The 18,309-nt window shown below is 50.5% G+C and overlaps 1 protein-coding gene across 1 annotated transcript in view; it reads right to left on the bottom strand.

The window, feature by feature from the left end:
* Positions 1-976: 976 nt before the first annotated feature.
* The window catches only part of NOX5 (NADPH oxidase 5), an 89,789-nt gene continuing 72,456 nt past the window's right edge, over positions 977-18,309 (bottom strand). The window contains 10 exon segments of the mRNA XM_057544312.1: positions 977-1,216; positions 1,853-1,937; positions 2,215-2,339; positions 2,734-2,778; positions 4,456-4,650; positions 6,563-6,705; positions 10,016-10,148; positions 11,813-11,980; positions 15,774-16,008; positions 17,009-17,219. Of these exon segments, the coding sequence (XP_057400295.1) occupies positions 977-1,216; positions 1,853-1,937; positions 2,215-2,339; positions 2,734-2,778; positions 4,456-4,650; positions 6,563-6,705; positions 10,016-10,148; positions 11,813-11,980; positions 15,774-16,008; positions 17,009-17,219 (1,580 nt within the window).

Consider the following 18,309-nt stretch of genomic DNA (forward strand, 5'->3'; position numbering starts at 1 on the left):
AAAAAGGATCCCAAAGAAATTTTTCTTTACGTGTGTTATTAGATATTGGTATTCACTTTGTTATAAATTAAAATCTATAGGATACTTCAGTGGCCTTTTTATTTCTAGTTTGAAAATGTGTAATAATTTTAAAGACCTCATAATGTCTACACTTGAAATATTCAATTCCTTTTCCTTAAATTCTGGTCTCAAAATAATGTTACAACTTAACTGACTTCATGATACTATACAAAATGTTCTGTTGCGTAAGACACGATAAGGTACATTATGAAAGTCTATGAAGCTGAGAGAAGATTTCCCAGGAAGGTAGGTCATGAGCAGATTTCTCATCAGGAGCCTCGGAGGCCAGATGGCTTGGCTCAATGTACTTGAAGTGTTGAAGGAAAGAAACCGTCAACCAAGAATCCTATATCTAGCAAAACTTTCCTTTGAAAATGAGGGAGAAATGAAGACATTCCCAGTTAATCAAGAGTTGAGAGAGTTCTTAACCACCAGACCTGCCTGCCACAGGGAGTTCTTCAGGTTGGAGTCAAGGACCCTAGACAGTAACTCAAAGCCTTATGAAGAAATAAAGACCTCTGGTACAAGTAGATAGACGGGCGATGAGAAAAGCTACTACTATTGTAACTTTGGTTTGTAGCTCCACTTTTTGTTTTCTGTTTGATTTAAGAGACTAATATATAATAAAACACACACACATACAAATCAAAAAAAAAAAAAATGTACCTTCCCGGGCCCTACTCCCAGATAATCTGACTTGGAAGGTCTGGAATGAGGTCTGGTAATCTAACTTTTTAAGTGCTCATTTTGAATAAAAAGAAATGTCATAAAAAAGAGAAATGGGGTGGGGGAGGCTATACATTTTTATAAAATGTGAATAAGAAAAAATATCAGAAGGAAATCCTTTAAAATGCCTGGATACCTAGATGGGATTATGAATTTTTTTTCTCTTCTCTCTTTTAAGTTTCACAAAATTTTACATTTTGTTGGGGGAAAAAAGCAGCCCCCTCTCCCCCACATTTTTGATAGAAATAGAATAATCTAAACACTTTCTTAAAGAGCCCTTGAACCCCGCTGCCGCACCTCCATCATCCTCAGGCCCCGCCCCTCTCCTACCCTCCTGAGTCTCCTCGGCCTGGTCCATCTCCAGTCTGGTCAGCAGGCTCACAAACCACTCGAAAGACCGCTAGCCTCGGTTTATCCAGCTGAAGTCCACCTATGGAGAAGGGCCCAGTTCAGAGGGGGGCCTACCTCATTCACTCATATCTGTGATCCCCAGGGCCCTGGTGTAACCACCCTGCTGTTAGCAGGGCACACATTATCGCCCCCATTTAAGGGATGGGGAGACCGAGGCTCGCAGAGGTGAGGAACGTTGCCCAGGCCACAGAGCAGCATGGGATCAGAACTCGGGGTCCTGACAACCAGGGCAGGATTTTCTCTAATAATCTATTGTTTACAGCAAGCAGTATTCTGAGATCTTAAGTTTAGGACAGCCAGAAAAACATTACTTCATTATTTTTTTTTTAGAAACACTTTGAAGTGGCCTACACAGAATAATAAATTTTCAAACGGCAAACGTTTTCGTTTTTAAAACCACCATCAGGTCATGGCTAGCAAGCATCATGGCTGTAACTGAATCCCGGCTGCCTGACTTTCAGACTCCGTGTTCTTTAACGAGATGCCCGCCTTTAGGGCCCAGAATGTCTCTCTGGGGGAGCCCTGAACACAGAGACCAGCGGATCCAAGCTGGGGAGAGGTCATCTATCCTTCCCCTGCCTCTGCACAGGGGGCACCTAGCTCTGGTGTCTGGGGAGCTCCCCAGTTCTTCCTGCAGGAGGCGGTGCTCACTCACCTTGAGGAGCTTCCTGTCAGCATCCGGCACACCCTCCCTCCCCGAGTGCTGGCAGTTGGGGCAGATGTGCGTTCTCTTCTGGTGCCTGAGAGGAGAAGAGAGGAGGGGCTTTTGAGTTTGGGGTGAGTATGAGATTTCTCAGGACCCCAGAGAACAGTGCAGGGCACAGGGAGGGAGGTGGGGTGGCAGGGCCCACCCCATGAGGAGGGGGAGGGATGAGACCCAAAAAAGAGCAGGAGAGGAAAGAGAGAAAAGGGGAGAGGGAGCCAGGTGAAAGGAGGGAGAAGGCAGGGCGGGGAGGGGAGGCCGTCTCTCAGGACTCTGCCCCGGGATGCAGGCAGGGCCACAGCCTGTCCACCCACCTGTACAAGATGCTCTGCAGGATAGAAGCAAAGGGGGTGATGCCGACGCCCGCCCCGATGAGCACGGCATGCTCGGAGGCGAAGATCCTGCGGTTGGGGGTCCCGTAAGGGCCATCGATGTAGCACTGCATGCAGGAGGGGTTAGAGGAAAGAGAGGGTGGGTGGGTGAGGGAGAAGCGGACCCCGACGCTTCAGGACCTCCCTTTATATGCAGGCAGTCATCTCCTGGGCTGGAACCCAGGAGTAAGTGGCTCCCACTCAGAGCACATTCTACATGTTGTGCTCTAAGCCCGAGTCTGGGAGAGGCCTAGTATGTTCGCATGCAGAGCCGGTGAGAGCAGGGCCCAGCCAGCACGCCCCGTGTGCCCTGTGAGGGCAGGGGTTTGGTTCCATTACCTGGAGACCTGGAAGTCAGACCGTGGGGACTGTGGAACCCGGGTACCAAGAGCCACAGCAAGCCCTCCCCGTGGGCAGAGGCTTCGATTCCTCTGCTTGGGGCCACCCCCTTGAGCCTCTCACCTTGATGTTACAGAACCGGTGGTTCTCAGAGGACACCTTGGAGACCTGCAGGGAGTAGAGCAGAGAAGGTGGGTCTCTGGGAGTGGGCGGGCCAGGCATTTCTCAGAGGCTTCCCCGCCCTTGCCAGTCGGAGCAACCTTACAAAAAGGGAATTGCCTCTTCTGCCCCAACCATTCCAGGGAGCATGGGGCACTTTTCACGGAGAACATCAGTGGTGTGCTGGTACACGGACTCTTCAGAAAAAGAAAGCACCACCACCAGCAACGACGAACTCCTGATTGTTAGTGTCTAGATTTCCGGTGTAAACACTGCCATCATGGCTCCCACCAATGACCGCGCTTAATAACTGGCTCTCAAAATTCCTGAAAATGTAACAATCGCTCTAGAGGTCCAACACAAGTCAGCTTCAGGGTGTGATGGGAGGAGACTCACCCCAGCCGCCTCTTGGGCTCAGCCACTCCCGATAGCTTTCATGTTTCTAGACACAGCCCCGGCCTTGAACGTTCTTTCCCTGTGCCTAGAGCACGCTCTCCTCTTGCCCAGCTGGCAAATTCCTGTGCATCCTTCAGGGTGCAGCTCACTTGGAGCGGCTGCCCCTCCTGGAAGCTTTGCCCGGCTGCTCCAGGCAGAAAAGCCACGCATGGGCCTGGCTCAGAGTTCGCCCCTGCCCTTGGGACCCTGCTCTGGGCTAGCTGACAGGGAGCTGACTGAGGGCAGGGAGCAGGCCTCCTCTGCTCTGCCTAACTCCTCCAGCCCCGAGGACAGGCAGACCAGATTCCCTGAGTTCAAAGTGCTTCCTTCCTGAAGATGAAGGAAACAGACTCCACCCCCCCCCCCCCCCACCGAAAGGGCTGCAGGGGCCTGTGATAGTTTCTCTCTGGTGAGGAGTGACCTTCACAATCATCCAGGCAAATCCCTTATTTCACAGAGAGAAGCCGAACCCGAGAGTGTGGAAATGACTCGCCCAAGTTCCCACAGAGCTCGGGGTGGAGCCTGGGTCTCCAGCTGCCCATCCCGTGCTCACCGCGAGACACCACGTTGCTTCTTTGGGGGCAACTGAATTCTGTGTCCTCCACAGTGCTGGATGTGAACTACTTGTGAGGATTATTTTAGGGAGTACACTGTGAGAGGATACTTCTCTTACAATTTTTTAAAATCCTTCCGATTGCAGGGAGAAAGCCTTACATCATGGTTATTATATCTTTAACATCTCTCTAACACTTACTAATCCCTCCTCCTTTTTTTCTTTTAACAAGCTGAGAGAGAAAGAGATGGAGAGCATGACAGAGAGAGAGAGGGAACAAGCAGTGGCTGCAGCTCAGGCTCCGAGCCTCACTTAGCAGGCAGCAACATCTGGCAAGAATTTAATTACATTGTTTTTGCTTTCAGAGTTACCTTCTGTTTATGGCACATGATAACTGGTTCTTCATTAAACATGGCAATCTAAAGAGTCCTTTTAAAATACGATTAAGTTGAAAGTAATGTTGGGATGTAAGGAGAAAGATTCAGTAGGAAATATTACCTGTGGGAAGTAAATATGGCAAAAGTTATGAAGGTGCTATGCAGGTGACTGGCTACAGAAACACCACACGGCGTGTGGTCCTTCCTGAGTGTGGCCTGCCCTTGAGGCCTTCTCTGCCAAGTTCCAAGGACCCACCCACCGTTCCTGGGAAGAAAAATCATTGGCTTTCCAGCCTCCAGCCCCAGCTTCCTCAGCCTTACCAGGCCCAGGTCCTCGGCTGCAGCTTCCCACTGTGCCTGAAGCCCATCCTTTGTCCCCACGTACACCAGGCCTTCATCCCCCTGCTGTGGAGTTCCCTTGGGCCTGTAGGACATCAGCTCCACAGAGACATCCTTGTTGGAGGCCACTGTGCCCTGTGCCGAGGCTCCAAAGTAGATGGGCTGGGGCTGCAAACCCTGTTTGGTTTCAAAAAAAACAGTGCTTTATGATTTAAACCACAAGATCAGTACGTGTTAGTTTTTTTAAAAGATTCAGAAACTATAGAACTTTAAAGAATAATGTAAAAAAGTACCCTGAATTGGAAGACACAACTTCTCTAAACATTTTCTCTGTCCTTCCAGACCTTTTTCACACACACACACACACACACACACACACACACACACACACACTTTTACATAAATGGAACGTACTGCTTTGTAACTTGCCTTTTCCACTTACTACATCTTGACCAGCTTTACGTGCTAATGCATATACATTCACATAGTCTTTTTTAGTCAACTTACTATTCTATTAGAAGAGGGATCAGTAATTTATTTAACTGCTTCCCTATTGTTGGGCATTTTGGTTATCTTCATTTTCTCATTCTTGTTAACAACCACGGTATATTATATAAATTAGCTCTTTCCCTTTACCCTAACTTATTTTCTTCAGAGCATTTATTACCATGTGACACATTTTATATCTATTTGTGCATTTACTGTCTATCTCCCCCTCCAGAAGGGAAGCAGTGCCAATGGCTATTTTGCTTATTGACATATCTCCAGCATCTAAAACAGTACCTGGAAAACAGTAGATCCTGTGCTAAATAAATATTTGCTAAATGAATGAATGAACAAGGTGGTTAATGCACTGCTTGTGTACGTGTCCAATTAGCTTTTTAGGCTAAATCCCTAAAAATTGCATTGCTGGGCCATTGGGTATAGATATTAAAATGCTGACACGTATAGCCAGACTGCCCACCAGAAAGACTGTGCCAATTTATTCTTTGGCAGCGGTGCTTAAGACCCCAAGGAAACACCGCTTTTAGTGTATCTACCCACCAATCTCAGTGTGCCAAGACTCACCCGGTTTTGAAAATCAGCTTTCTGCTTTGGGAGATTTCCCCTGATTAACAGGAGAGAACACTCCGCTTGTTTCTACCTACCTCTCCATTTCCCAGAGCTTTGCTCTTGGCACTGTTCAAGAAGGTCTCTCTGGTCTGACCAGGCAGGATTCCACATGGTTTTCTCCCCTGGACTTTAAATTCCACAGGGGCAAGGCAGGGCTGGCCCAGGCCTTGGGGCTTTCTTCCTTTGACCTTCAACAGGGTTCCCACATATTAACCTGTCTCCCAGCTTAGTGGTACAGCCTACTAAGCGTTCAGACACCCTCAGCCTCCTGCATCTATCCCTGCTTCCTCAGTTGCTGCTCTGATCTCTCTGTATTCCTCCCAAACCTCCCAGAACCCGTATTCACTCCAGGCACTGGCAGATTGTCAATTTTGTGCAGTTCATCAGGGCTCAAAAGATAACAATACTGATGGTGATGGTGATGACGATGGTGAGAGTGATGGTGACGGTGATGATGATGGTGATGTGATGATGCTAATGATGGTGGCGGTGATGATGGTGATGGTGATAATGAATGATCCCTCTGGACCATGTTGCTCAGTTCACTCAATACTTGACATGCATTCATTCCATTGGTCCGTAAAAGAATCATGTGTAAAAGGAAAGCCAATGGTGGGAAGCACGTCCAGTTCGTAGATGAACAACTTGAGGCTCAGCAAGGCTAAAAGATGTGGCCAAGGCCATACAGTTAGAAAGCGTTAGAGCAGAGAGGTGGGGGGGCGGGGTTTCTCATCTCAATTTCCCCCTCTTTGCATTGTCCCCTTCTTTCTAACGGAGCACACCAGAGCAGGGAGGATCTGGAGTGTTCAGGTTTCGAGGAGGCTCTTGGACCACACAGTCTGTAGTTGCCTCGCCCTGTGTGCCACCGTCCAGCCGGTGTACACGACAGCTGCTCAGTGGTTGCCAACTAAGAAGGCAACTTGGTCCCCATGGGTTTGTCACCATGGTGGAGCCTTACTTCCCAGCAGTCACTTACCTGCGGCTTCCTTTGACTCCTTCTCATCTTCAAACTCCTCGAGAGCCTCTCGGAACCACAGCCCACTGGGTCTGATTTCTTGAAGGACTCATACAGCCTGTTTGTCCACTGGCCCTGGGACCGGATGTGTAGCCAGATGGTGTCTGAGCAAGAGACAGGGAGGGAGGAAAGGGTTCAGTGCTGTTCTCCAGTAGGGACAGGCCCGTCTCACTTGGAGGGATTGGGACTGGGCGTCCGCCCCTTAAGTCCTCCTTTGAATATCCTTCCTCAGGCCCAAACTAGCAGTCACAGTCATGGGACTTGGAGAGCCGAGCTCTCTGTGCAGACCTGGCAATCTTGCTCGGTGAGGTCAACCTAAGGGTTCAGTCTCCTTTGCCAAGGCAGGGGTCAGAGTGGCCCTGAGCACACTGGGAGCTCCCTAGGGGTGGGGGCCAGGCCTCCTCCATCAAGCCAGGGTCTCACCAAGGTGGGGACCCTCTCCCCCCCATATTCAACCGGGTGTCTGTCAACGGCTCTGCACACAGTAGGTGCTCAATCAATGGTGGGAACAACAGCTTGCATTGCCCCCAGTGTCTGGGATGCAGGGGGTGCTTACTAAGGTTCCCTGTTGAGTGGATGACTGATGGAAAAGCCTGGGGGGGGCTACCCCTCTATTGAGGGGTACCAGAAAGAACCCACATGAGAGTAAGGAGGCCCCTAAGAGATCTCCTGGTCTGGGGTTCTCATCCTTTTTCTTTTATTTTAAACCACGGATTCTTTTGGCAGTCCTATGAAGGAAATGGATAGACTCCTTCTCAGAGTAAGGTTTTTAAATACATTGAATAACATATGTAGAAATTACAGATGAAACCAATTATAATGAGACAGTTATCAAAATATATTTTTTAAAATTTTGATTTAAGAATACATGTGCGTTTTTGTTAATACATGAAATAACGAGATGCAGCAGGAGTCACATGGCCCCTGGAAACGTGAATTAGCAATAAGCATGAATGATATCCCAAAGTATGGACAGCAAGCGTAACATGATATGAAGAAGAATCCATGGTTTTCATTTTGAAAAAGGCACAGGGATTGGTAACGCTACTACGGTTTGTTACCTGCATTCATACCTGAAGAAAATGCTAAATTTTAGCTAGCGGTTAGTAAAAACAAAGATGTCACATTTTTTTGCCCACCTAAGTTCCTGAATGAACTGGTTGGATCCTGTGTTTACAGAGAGGTGAGGCACGCTCTCACAGCTTTGTGAGGAGGGGACTGAAAAGTCAGGTGCTTGGATCCCTACTCCCATGCGCCTTCCTGGCGCTTTGTCACCCTTCAGGGTACAAAGAGGCAGGAGGGCTGGGCTATGCCCTGTCACACAGATGCGCCCTGAACTGCCTCACACAGTGACTCATATGGAGAAGGCCTCTTAAATGTCAGCTGAATTCAATCAGCCGCACCTGCCAGCCTGAGTCCCACTCCTGATTCTGTAAGCCAGCTCTGCAAACAAAGTTGGAGGATTTACTAGCCCCTGTACGGACTCATTCAGCTCACTGCGGGGGAGTCGGGCCCATGAGATGGGCAGATTCCAAGTTGAGACCCTGAAGAAACCCCTTCAAGAACTGGTCAAATAAATAACACATCCATAAAATAAACGTGGTCATTATAATCATATTAGTGTTGATACACTGGAATAGTATGCAGCCACAAAAAGGAAAAGTTCTTCTTTTAAAAGAACTGACATGCAAAGATTTTCGTGACATACTATTCACGGAGAAAAAGTGGGCTTTAAAACAGTGTGAACAGTAATCCCTTGCATGCAGAATTATCTCTGCTTCTGATTATCCATGGAGATGTATCGAGATCTGGAAGGCAATGGTTTTATATTTTTTTCTTTTTAAAAATTTATTGGCGTATTGTTGCTTTACAATGTTGTGTTAGTTTCTACCATACAGCAAAGTGAATCACTATACGTATACACATATCCCCTCCTTTTTGGATTTCCTTCCCATTTAGGTCACCACAGAGCATTGAGTAGAGTTCCCTGTGCTATACAGTAGGTTCTCATTATGGAATGTATTTTATACATAGTATCCAGAGTGTATATATGTCAATCCCAATCTCCCAATTCATCCCATCGCCCCTTTCCCCCTTGGGACAATGGATTTCTTTGGGTGGAATTACTTGAGGGATTTTAATTTTCTTCGGGACATGTTTCTATACTGTCTGAATTTTCTGGAAGCATCTCTGTTCTTTACAAAACAGCAAAGGAAAGAAAAATAGGAAGAAAATAACCCACCCTCTCTAACCCACACCCTCACCCCATTGTACATCCAGGCCACCACTCACATGATTCCAGGGCAGGTGTTGTGCAGCTTCGGGTGGGGAACCCTGGACCTGGGTCTGCGCCCTGAGCTGAGGGAGCTGGGCCAGGGGGTGGGAGGCATCCTGAGTGAAGCTACAGCTTTTAGTGGGGGTGGGTCAGAGAACCCTGGCAACCAGAAGCCTTTACTCCTCATGAAGCCGAGCAAGGGTCTCGCTGTAACGGGCCACGCAAGGCCTCCTCTGTCAGAAGCACCACTTGAGGTGGGAAGGCCAATGCCCGGCCAGGAGGTCAGAGGTCCAGCTTGTGGCCCGACCAACAGCTCAGGACCAGAAGGCAGGCCCATGCATGGTTGCAAGTCAGAGGACAGCTGGGCAAAGGGAGGGTCAGCTGAGCGGTCCTATGGGTGCTGGCTATCCAGAGGGAATAGGGGTGGTCCAGGGATGGGGGAGAAGGGTGCGAGGGCTTCTGCTGCCTTGGCGCCCCACAGGGCTCATGCCCACATGGAGCGCAGAAGCCTGGCTTCCTGTCACAGCCCCCTTGGAAATGTCCTGGTCCCCTCTCCTCTGAGCCGCTCTTCCTCTGCTTAAGACCCCTGCGGGCTCCCAACTGCCTGCGCCATCCTGCGTTCCACTCTGCATTCAAAGTCTTTCCCAGTCCCACCCTGGTTCCCGTCGACTTTGCCAGCCACTGTTGTCTGCCTTTGGTCCCTTCTCTGACCCTCTCTCCCGTCCTCCCTGCCCCTACTTCCTTCCTCCCTACTTCACCCAACACTCAGCCCAAACTACATCGGACCCTTCTACGTTTCCACGTTTTCATGCTTCTCCCTCTGCCTCCACTCCCTCGTCCTTCCCCACCTAGGAAACTCCTATGAACCCTTCAAAGTTCAGCTGAAATGCCACCCTGCCCACTTCCCCCACCAGGCCAGGCCCTCCCCTGTGACCCTCACGGCAGCTGGTACAGCCCCAAACACCCCATTCGGTCAGCATCTGCACGTCTGCCTCTGTGTTCCAGAGGGAGCTTTGGGAGGTCGACTTTGTGTGTCTGGTCTTGTTCACCTCTGTGTTCCTGGTTCCCAGCCTTGCTTGGCACATGGCAAGGACTGAGTAATACCTGCTGAGTGACCGGTGGGGCTGGCGCAGGCCTACCTTTCTGCTCGGGAGCGCTGCTGATGGTGAAGGGGTGCCACTCGTGGTGTGCGATGGTGGGGATGTTCAGATACAAGTAGTCGCCAGGCCTGTAGTGGAAAAGAGGGGGCTTCCTGATGAGGAGATGAGTGACCTGGGGAGAGAAGAAAGAGACCAGGGTCATCTGTGCAGGCCCAGAGCTGCCAGGGGCCCCAAGACCAGAGGATGGAGGCTGGGCCATCTTTCTCCACCATAAGCCAGGCCGGCCCCAGACATGAGACTCTTCTGTGCCTGTGAGTGGGGTCTCACCCCTGCAGCACATCTGCCAACCAGGGGGTGGCAGTGATCAGAGAAGGGAAGTCAGGCTGTGTCTGAAGTGGGGCTCATGGTGTGATCCCACTTCTCGTGGTGTAAATACTGCTTCTCAGGGGCCCTCCCCCTCTGTGAAGCCCCTGACTGCTCCAGCCCCTTTCTTGGAACTTCTGTGGCACTTGGGTGGTATTCCAACCGTGAACGGGCATCTCCCCAGGATACAACAGCCTCCCAGATAGTAGCTTCGGTTTATTGAGCACTTACTTGGTGCCAGAGCTGTGTGGAGCTCTTCTAGTGCTATCTCTGGTCCTCACAGCGACTCTCTGAGATGCATGTCATTCTTTCTCCACTTTATGCAGGAGAGGCTGAGGCTCAGAGAGGTTAAATGACTTGCTCAAGGCCACCAGCTAAGAAACCATGGGATTTGAATTCCAACCACTCTGTCTGATGCCAGGGTCTAGACAGAAACCTCGGCCTCTTAGTCAGCTTCCGTGTCCTCACTCTCAAGCTGTCCAGAGTCAAACCCACCCAGAACTGCCTTCCCTTTCTCCAAAAATGGCCCCAGTTACTCAGGCACCTGCAAGACAGCCTAGACGCCTTCCCCACCTCAACCACAAATGCAGCCAGTTACCTCTTGAGTCTTTCTGTGACATGCCCCCTCCCCACCCAGTTCAAGGTCAAGGCTCTCGTGAGCTCTCATCTACTTGTGTGACAGCCTCCCCAGTGGTCCCCTCCAAGCCATCTTCTACAGAGCGACTAAAGAAATGCAGCTGGAGTATAAAGCAGCTCAATACCACCGCCCGCCCGTCCCCCACCCTGCTCAAGGGTTCCCTGTGGCCTGAAGAGTGAGGCCACTCACCCTTAGGCCCTGCCCACCCCTCCAGCTTCTCCCTGGCACCTTGGCTCCAGCTGTACCAAATTACCTGTAGTCCCCCAAGCACAGTATGACCTTTCATAACTCTGTGCCTTTGCCCATGCTGTTCCTTATCCAAGCAAACCCTTCCCTATCTTGTCTATCCAACAAACTCCTATTCATCTTTCAAAACCCTGAAAAGGCAGCTCCCCTCTCATTCTGAAGCTTCTCTGATCTCTCAAAGACAAAGAGTTTTAACACCTCCTGGGATTCTTCTTCTCTTACCAACACAGCCCTGCACTGTAACGGAAGGGCTGACTCTCCTATTAGCCTGTGTGCCCATGGAGAGTGGGACAGTGCCTGAGCCTTCTCTGCATCTCTGTCACCTAGCGCAGGGCCTGCCACCTTATAGACACTAATATATACTTACTGAAGGTATTCTGTGCACACTGGCCTTTAGTGGTACCCTGCCTACCTGCCATTCCCCTTCCAGAATTGTCACTCCCGGAGGGCTGGATCGAGTCTTGCACTTTGCTTATCTTCTCCACTGTGATGGGGCTCCCCATTTCCTTGGGGGCAGGGGTCTAACAGAGTACTAGCTGCTGCACCCCACCACCTGTGACTCCCCTTGGCTCCTCAGGCCCCCTTTGCACCTTGGAAGGGAGGAGGTTGACTTCCACGATGCACAGGGCCTCCACGCGGGATGCGGCCAGGCCGACGGCCTTCTCCAGGAAGAACAAGGTGCCAGGGACCAGCAGCCACTTCCAGAAGTTGGGCCCATGCAGACATGGGAGGTAGGACAGGTGGGTCCAATAGAACACCTGTGGGGGTGGGGAGTAAGTTGCCAGAGTCAAGGCCTGGGGGTGGAACAGAGCCAAGGTTCACGGCCATCCTTAAAGCCAGGACTGTGCCCAGAGCCTTGGCCACACACACCCTCTCCTGGGAACAGGCTTGGGTAGGAGGTTGGGGGTGGGAAGCTTCGTTGCCTCTCTGTTCTGGGGGCTTGGCCCAGAAAGTCTGTAAGGGAAGATTCTTGGTGCTAGTGGCAAACATCTGGAACATCTGCCTGGGGGTGTTCTGGGCAGAGTGAACTGCCCCCTCCGATGGGCTCATGAGCATCAATGTCTCAGCCCACGGACCCTTTCTCAGGGGGAAGGAAGGAAAGACAGCAATGGTGTTCTGGGAGTGGAGGAGAAAGCAAAGCCCTGAGTTTTAATACCTGCTCTGCTACTAGCTGTGGGACCTCGGCCTGGTAACTTACTTTTCTGAGAGTCAGATTCCTCATGGGTCAAATGAGGATGCTGATTCTGACTTCAAAGGATCATTGCTGGCCCCAAGTAGGTGCCGTGTATATATATATATATATGTCTATTTCTGATGTGACCAGATCAGTCCTAGGGACAGTCCCGGTCGCCCAAGCAAATCCTCTGTGACCTCTTGTATCTCAAGGAGGCTAGAGAGAGGAAAGCAAAGCTAGACCTAATACTTTTGGACTGACCATGTGCCAGGTGTGTGTAGTTATTGGCTTCACATGTATTATCTCACTTAATTCCTAAAATATTAATAACTTCAAAGGTAGAGAATTATAGCTCTGTTTTACAGATGAGGACAGTGAGTGACCCGCAAGTAGTGGGGTGGGGATTAGGATCCCGAAAGCCTGTGTTCCTTCCCCTCCCTGTGCCCAGTTTAATCCAATTAGAGCAAGGGGATAAGCCAGCAAAAAAGCCAGGAGAATCTTCTAGAACAGAACATTTTCACTCAGCAGACATAAACTACAGCCCAATGGCAGAACCCCAAATCACATGTCCATAGTATGTAGACCGTCTGGAGCTTCCTGGGCTCTGGAGTAATTTAGAGGGAACACAGTCTGAAATGAAGTTGGGAGCCCAGCATGGGACAGGCAAAGGGGCAAGGGCTGGGGCACCTCAAAGTGGCCGCTCCTGCAGACACAGGAGCTGGAGCAGGCAGACATGAGAAGCAGCAGTAGCAGCAGGGCCACACCGGTCAGGGAGGCCAAGTCGCGGACCTAGCCAATGCCAGGCCTCGTGGTGAGCAGCAGTTCCCAAAACTGGAAGGGGCTGGCCTTGGACTGAGCCCGGAGTGCTGGAGACGAGCACAAGACAAGCTCTGCCCACTGCACTTTCCCTTTGGGGTTCGCACCCCTCCCCCTTCTCTGCCCATCGGGCCGGCAGGACACACAGGGGCAGGATAACCGAGTTGTTTGTGGAAAGCCCAGGTCCCCACCCCCAGCCCCAGGCTACTCACCGAAGTTCACCACATGGGCCACGGTGTGGACGAGGGAGAGCCCGACCACCACGTAGCCCATAAGCTGGTGGAACTGGAGGTTGTGGTGCAGCGGCAGGACCTGAGCCAGCCACGTGGCCCGCAGCCACGTGAGGCAGCGCCTAAGCATCAGCACCTGGCCGGGCAAAGCGGTAGAGAGCCCCACCTGGCTCGCTCTCCGCCCTGTCCTCTGCTCCCCAGCAGCTGTTCCCCTACCCTGAGCCTGTTGTGCTTCCTAAATGGGGCCCTGTCACCACCTCCCCTTGCCCCCAAGCCTCCGCTGCTCCCCTAGGTCCAAAGCTGGGGATCTGCAAAGTAGGATCTCCAGAATTGGCGAAGAAAAAATGTTACAGAATGTCTGCTGGTATCACTTTTATCTCAACACGTGGGAAGCACATAAGCTTTTACTAATATTTAGTATCTGTGTAGACATGGTGCCCTCATTTAGTCATATGTCAGACTGGCACCATGTCACATGTGGTTCTCGAGGTGTCCTGGGGGCAGTTGGGGCTTTTCAAGGGGTTTATGATGAAGGTCCCCTCACTTGCTCGTTTACTTCAATGTATTTATGCATGCCCTGATACGTGCATTTGCAGATTACATTAACTGCTTTTAACTTAAGTAAGCTAACCACCCCTCAGAAGGGACAAGTAGCTTAAAAAGATTCCCTACAGAGAAAATGCAGATTGCAAATAGTGTTAATAAGGCAAGAGCAAGTGACCACAAAAATGAGTCACATGTCTCCCACCCCTGGTGTGAATTCTTTGTAGCCAGTAATGAGGTTATAAATAAAACCCACTCTAATAAGAAGCTGATATTGTCAGGAGGAGTATTTGGACTAGAGATGTACATCCCTGATCATTAAGAATGAACCTTGGGACTTCCTTGGCGGTCCAGTGGTTAAGACTTCGCCTTCCGGGCTTCCCTGGTGGCGCAGTGGTTGAGAATCTGCCTGCTAATGCAGGGGACACGGGTTCAAGCCCTGGTCTGGGAAGATCCCACATGCCACGGAGCAACTGGGCCCGTGAGCCACAACTACTGAGCCTGCGCGTCTGGAGCCTGTGCCCCGCAACGGGAGGGGCCGCGATAGTGAAAGGCCCGCGCACCGCGATGAAGAGCGGTCCCCGCACCGCGATGAAGAGTGGCCCCCGCTTGCCGCAACTAGAGAAAGCCCTCGCACGAACCGAAGACCCAACACAGCCAAAAATAAATAAATAAATAAATAAATAAAGTAGCTATTAAAAAAAAAGAAAAAAGAAAAAAAAAAAAAAAGACTTCGCCTTCCAATGCAAGGGGTGCGGGTTCAATCCCTGGAGCTAAGAACCCACATGCCCTGCGGCCAAAAAACCAAAACATAAAACAGAAGCAATCTTGTAAAAAATTCAGTAAAGACTTTAAAAAATGGTCCGCATCAGGAAAATCTTAAAAAAAGAAAGAAAAGGGGGCTTCCCTGGTGGCGCAGTGGTTGAGAATCTGCCTGCCAATGCAGGGGACACGGGTTCGAGCCCTGGTCTGGGAAGATCCCACATGCCGCGGAGCGACTAGGCCCGTGAGCCACAATTACTGAGCCTGCGCGTCTGGAGCCTGTGCTCCGCAACAAGAGAGGCCGCGATAGTGAGAGGCCCGTGCACCGCGATGAAGAGTGGTCCCCACTTGCCGCAACTGGAGAAAGCCCTCGCACAGAAACGAAGACCCAACACAGCCATAAATAAATAAATAAATAAATAAAATTTTAAAAAAAAAAAGAAAGAAAAGGATGAAGCTTGCCTTATAGTTATATTGTGCCATAAACCTACTGGCTAATGATAACAGGGCATGCATATAATTATAAGTAAGTGAGCATATACTGGGTAATTGGGAGGGGTTTTTGTTTTCTGTTTATTTTTGTTGTGTTTTATTTCATTCCAGTTGCTGAAGTGTGTCATCAAATACACTTGGAGACCTCAGTCTCTGGTCCCCAGGATCACGTTCTGGCATTCAAGACCTCTGGAAGTATTCTCTTTCTGGTTGGAGCTCTGCACAGGAGCCAGCCCACCTCCTCTGGGTCCACCATAGGGTTATCGTGAGGATCAGTTGGAAAGTGCTTAGCGCTGTGACTTGTACATAGTAGCACACAAAAATGCCAGCTATGTTATTTACCTGCTGTGTGACTATGGACAGCTCACTGCCCCCTCTGAGCCTTAGTCCCCACCAGTGAGTGTTGGCCCAGTTGAGTTCTAAGGTGCCATCCTACCCTGACACTGCAGGTGTCCACATGTGGGTCATTTTGTCTAAGAGGAGCCTACATCAGTCCCCCTACCCGCTTCCCTGCGTTGTGCCCACAGAACCCACCTTGATGAAGCTGCAGTCAAAGTTGAGGCATTGGCCGCAGCCCTTGGCCACCATGACACTGGCGCCGAGGGCCTGGCGCGCACTAGCTGCCAGGGCAAAGAGCATCACATGGAGGCCCACGTAGGCGGCCAGGCAGGGCAGGTGGCTGTGATGGTTGTGCCAGTAGGCAGAGGTCAGCTGGCGAGGACGGTGTCGGGGCGGCCTGGCAGTGGAAGGAGTCAGCCAGTGGGCAGCACTGTGAGAGAGGGCCCCACTCAGAAGGCCGTGGTGTGGCGGGGACCACCAGAGTCTGAACCTAGAGACCCCATTCCCTCTGCAGCCCACTAACTCTCGGGGAGCCTCGTGGCAAACAGGCCGGCTTTCTTTTACACCAGGAAACAGAGAGGTCAAGTGACTTGCTTACAGTCACACAGCTAGATGGAACTGGGATGAATCTCTGGTCTTTCGGATGCCACACGCACGACTTTTTTTTTTTTAACTACCTCTCCTTACTTCCCAACTGGGGGCGGGGCGGGGGAGGTAATCGAAAAGGATGGAAGAATCTGAGACATTTTGTGATAACCCACAAGAAAGTTAATACACAAAAAGAATGAACTACAAAACCGGCACTATTCAGAGCTTGGAGTCAGACAAACTTGGGTCTGTTGTTACACCCTTTTTATATTATTTTCTTCACAGCGCTTATCAAATTTGTACTTATCTAGTTTATGTACTTGTTTATTGGTATCAATTACCTGTCCCTCAGTCTGGAAGGTAGCCCCAGCAGAGCTCTGCCATTACTGAGAACAAGGCTTGGTACATAGTAGCTGCTCAACCAAGTTGAATAAATAACTGTCTTTGCTAACTATCTGTGTGATCCTAGGCGTGTTACCTCAGGTGAAGTAACTTTAATGTCATTTTGTAACTTCATTCCTTTTGTAACTTTAATTTCCTTTTCCATGCTATGCACTGGTATATTGGTAAAAATGCCCAGCGCTTACTATTGTGAGTTGATTCTAAAGAAACACTGTAGAAAATGGACACATGACAACAGCTGCCCTGCACTACAGACCTTTGTCCCCAAGAGAAAGCAGGCAAAGAGGGGAGGGGCTGGGCGGGGCTTATCCGGGGCGGGGCCGACCTGGGCAGGGAGGGGCGGGGCCGGGCTGAGGGATCCTTCCTGAGTTCAGGCCACACTTCGCACCTGGTGCCTAATCCCAGCACTGGCAGTGCCCCTGCACGAGACAGGGCGGTACCTGATGGTCAGGTTCTCCATGACCCCGGGGAAGCGCTGCAGCTCGTCTCGAAGCTCATCGAAGGTGATGACGCCGCTGCAGTCCTTGTTGGCCAACTTGAAGAGCGCCAGCGTCAGCTGGTCCTGCTTCTCCTCGGGCAGCGAGATGGCGCTCTCACGCAGGCACGACTGCAGCACGATGCGCAGCTCGTCCACGTTGATGGAGCCGCTCCCTGGCCCAAGTGAGGATGAAGCCGAGTGGGCGCCTGCCCCCCAGACCTCGCTCTGTACTTGCAGACTCGCCCTGCCTTGCACAATCATTGCATCAATGGTTCGTTCATCTTCATCCTTCTGCCAACCAACTCCCTTCAGGAGCAGAGACCAGGCATCGAAGGACATATGGCACCTTCCGCTCACAAACCTTCCATGGCTCCCTATTGCCGACCTCAACAGAGATGAACATCTCCCCAAGCATGGAGAATCTTTGGCCTCAGCGCATGCCTTCCTCCAGAATCTGCAGCCTCCTCTCTAAGTACCACTCAACTTCCAAGACCATCTGCCCAGAAGATACACTTGCTTACTTAATCCATAAGGAGCTATGTGCCCAGAGCTTCAATTATCCAGAGGCGAATTGTATATGAGGTGGTGGTGAAGAGGTTCCCTGTTGTTCCCCAACTTGTAGCAAAATTTGCTCATCCATGTTGTCCTGAGAGGCTGCAGCTGGGCCCTCAAGTCCAGCCTTGTGGCCTTATGTGAACATGAGTGGCTAAGAGTGATGTGAAAAGGAAGCCAGAAGTACTGTCGACCCTCCGAAAGGTTGGGTTCTGCATCCGGGGATTCCACCCGCGGTTGGTTGAATCATCAGATGTGGAACCCACGGATACCGAGGGCCGACTGTATGACTCCATTTTATCTAAGGGACTTGAGCATACACGGATTTTGGTATCCACTGGGGTCCTGGAACCAATCAGAGAAACTACTGTATCAACTGAGATGGGATCTGGGGCACTTTTTTCCCCTGTATATATTTTCATTCTTCATGAGCTGTAGGACTCGTGATTAGTGATTTCGTGGCCTGTTTTGGATATAGACACACCTGAGGTAGCAACATGCTTCTGCCCCTTACTGTGTGATGGTGGGCTATAAGTCCTTTAGAGTATTGCACCTTACTTTGCTCATCTCTAAAATGGGGCTAATTATTCCTCCCTTTCAGAATTGGTTCAGGATAATAGATAATTAATTATAAAGCACTTAATGCAGTATATGGAAGACGGTAGTTGCATATAAATGGAAAGTCTTATTGGTATTGTGATCATCACTTGG

This window comes from Balaenoptera acutorostrata, chromosome 3 (assembly GCF_949987535.1).
Source record: "Balaenoptera acutorostrata chromosome 3, mBalAcu1.1, whole genome shotgun sequence".
In the NCBI taxonomy this organism is placed as follows: Eukaryota; Metazoa; Chordata; class Mammalia; order Artiodactyla; family Balaenopteridae; genus Balaenoptera; species Balaenoptera acutorostrata.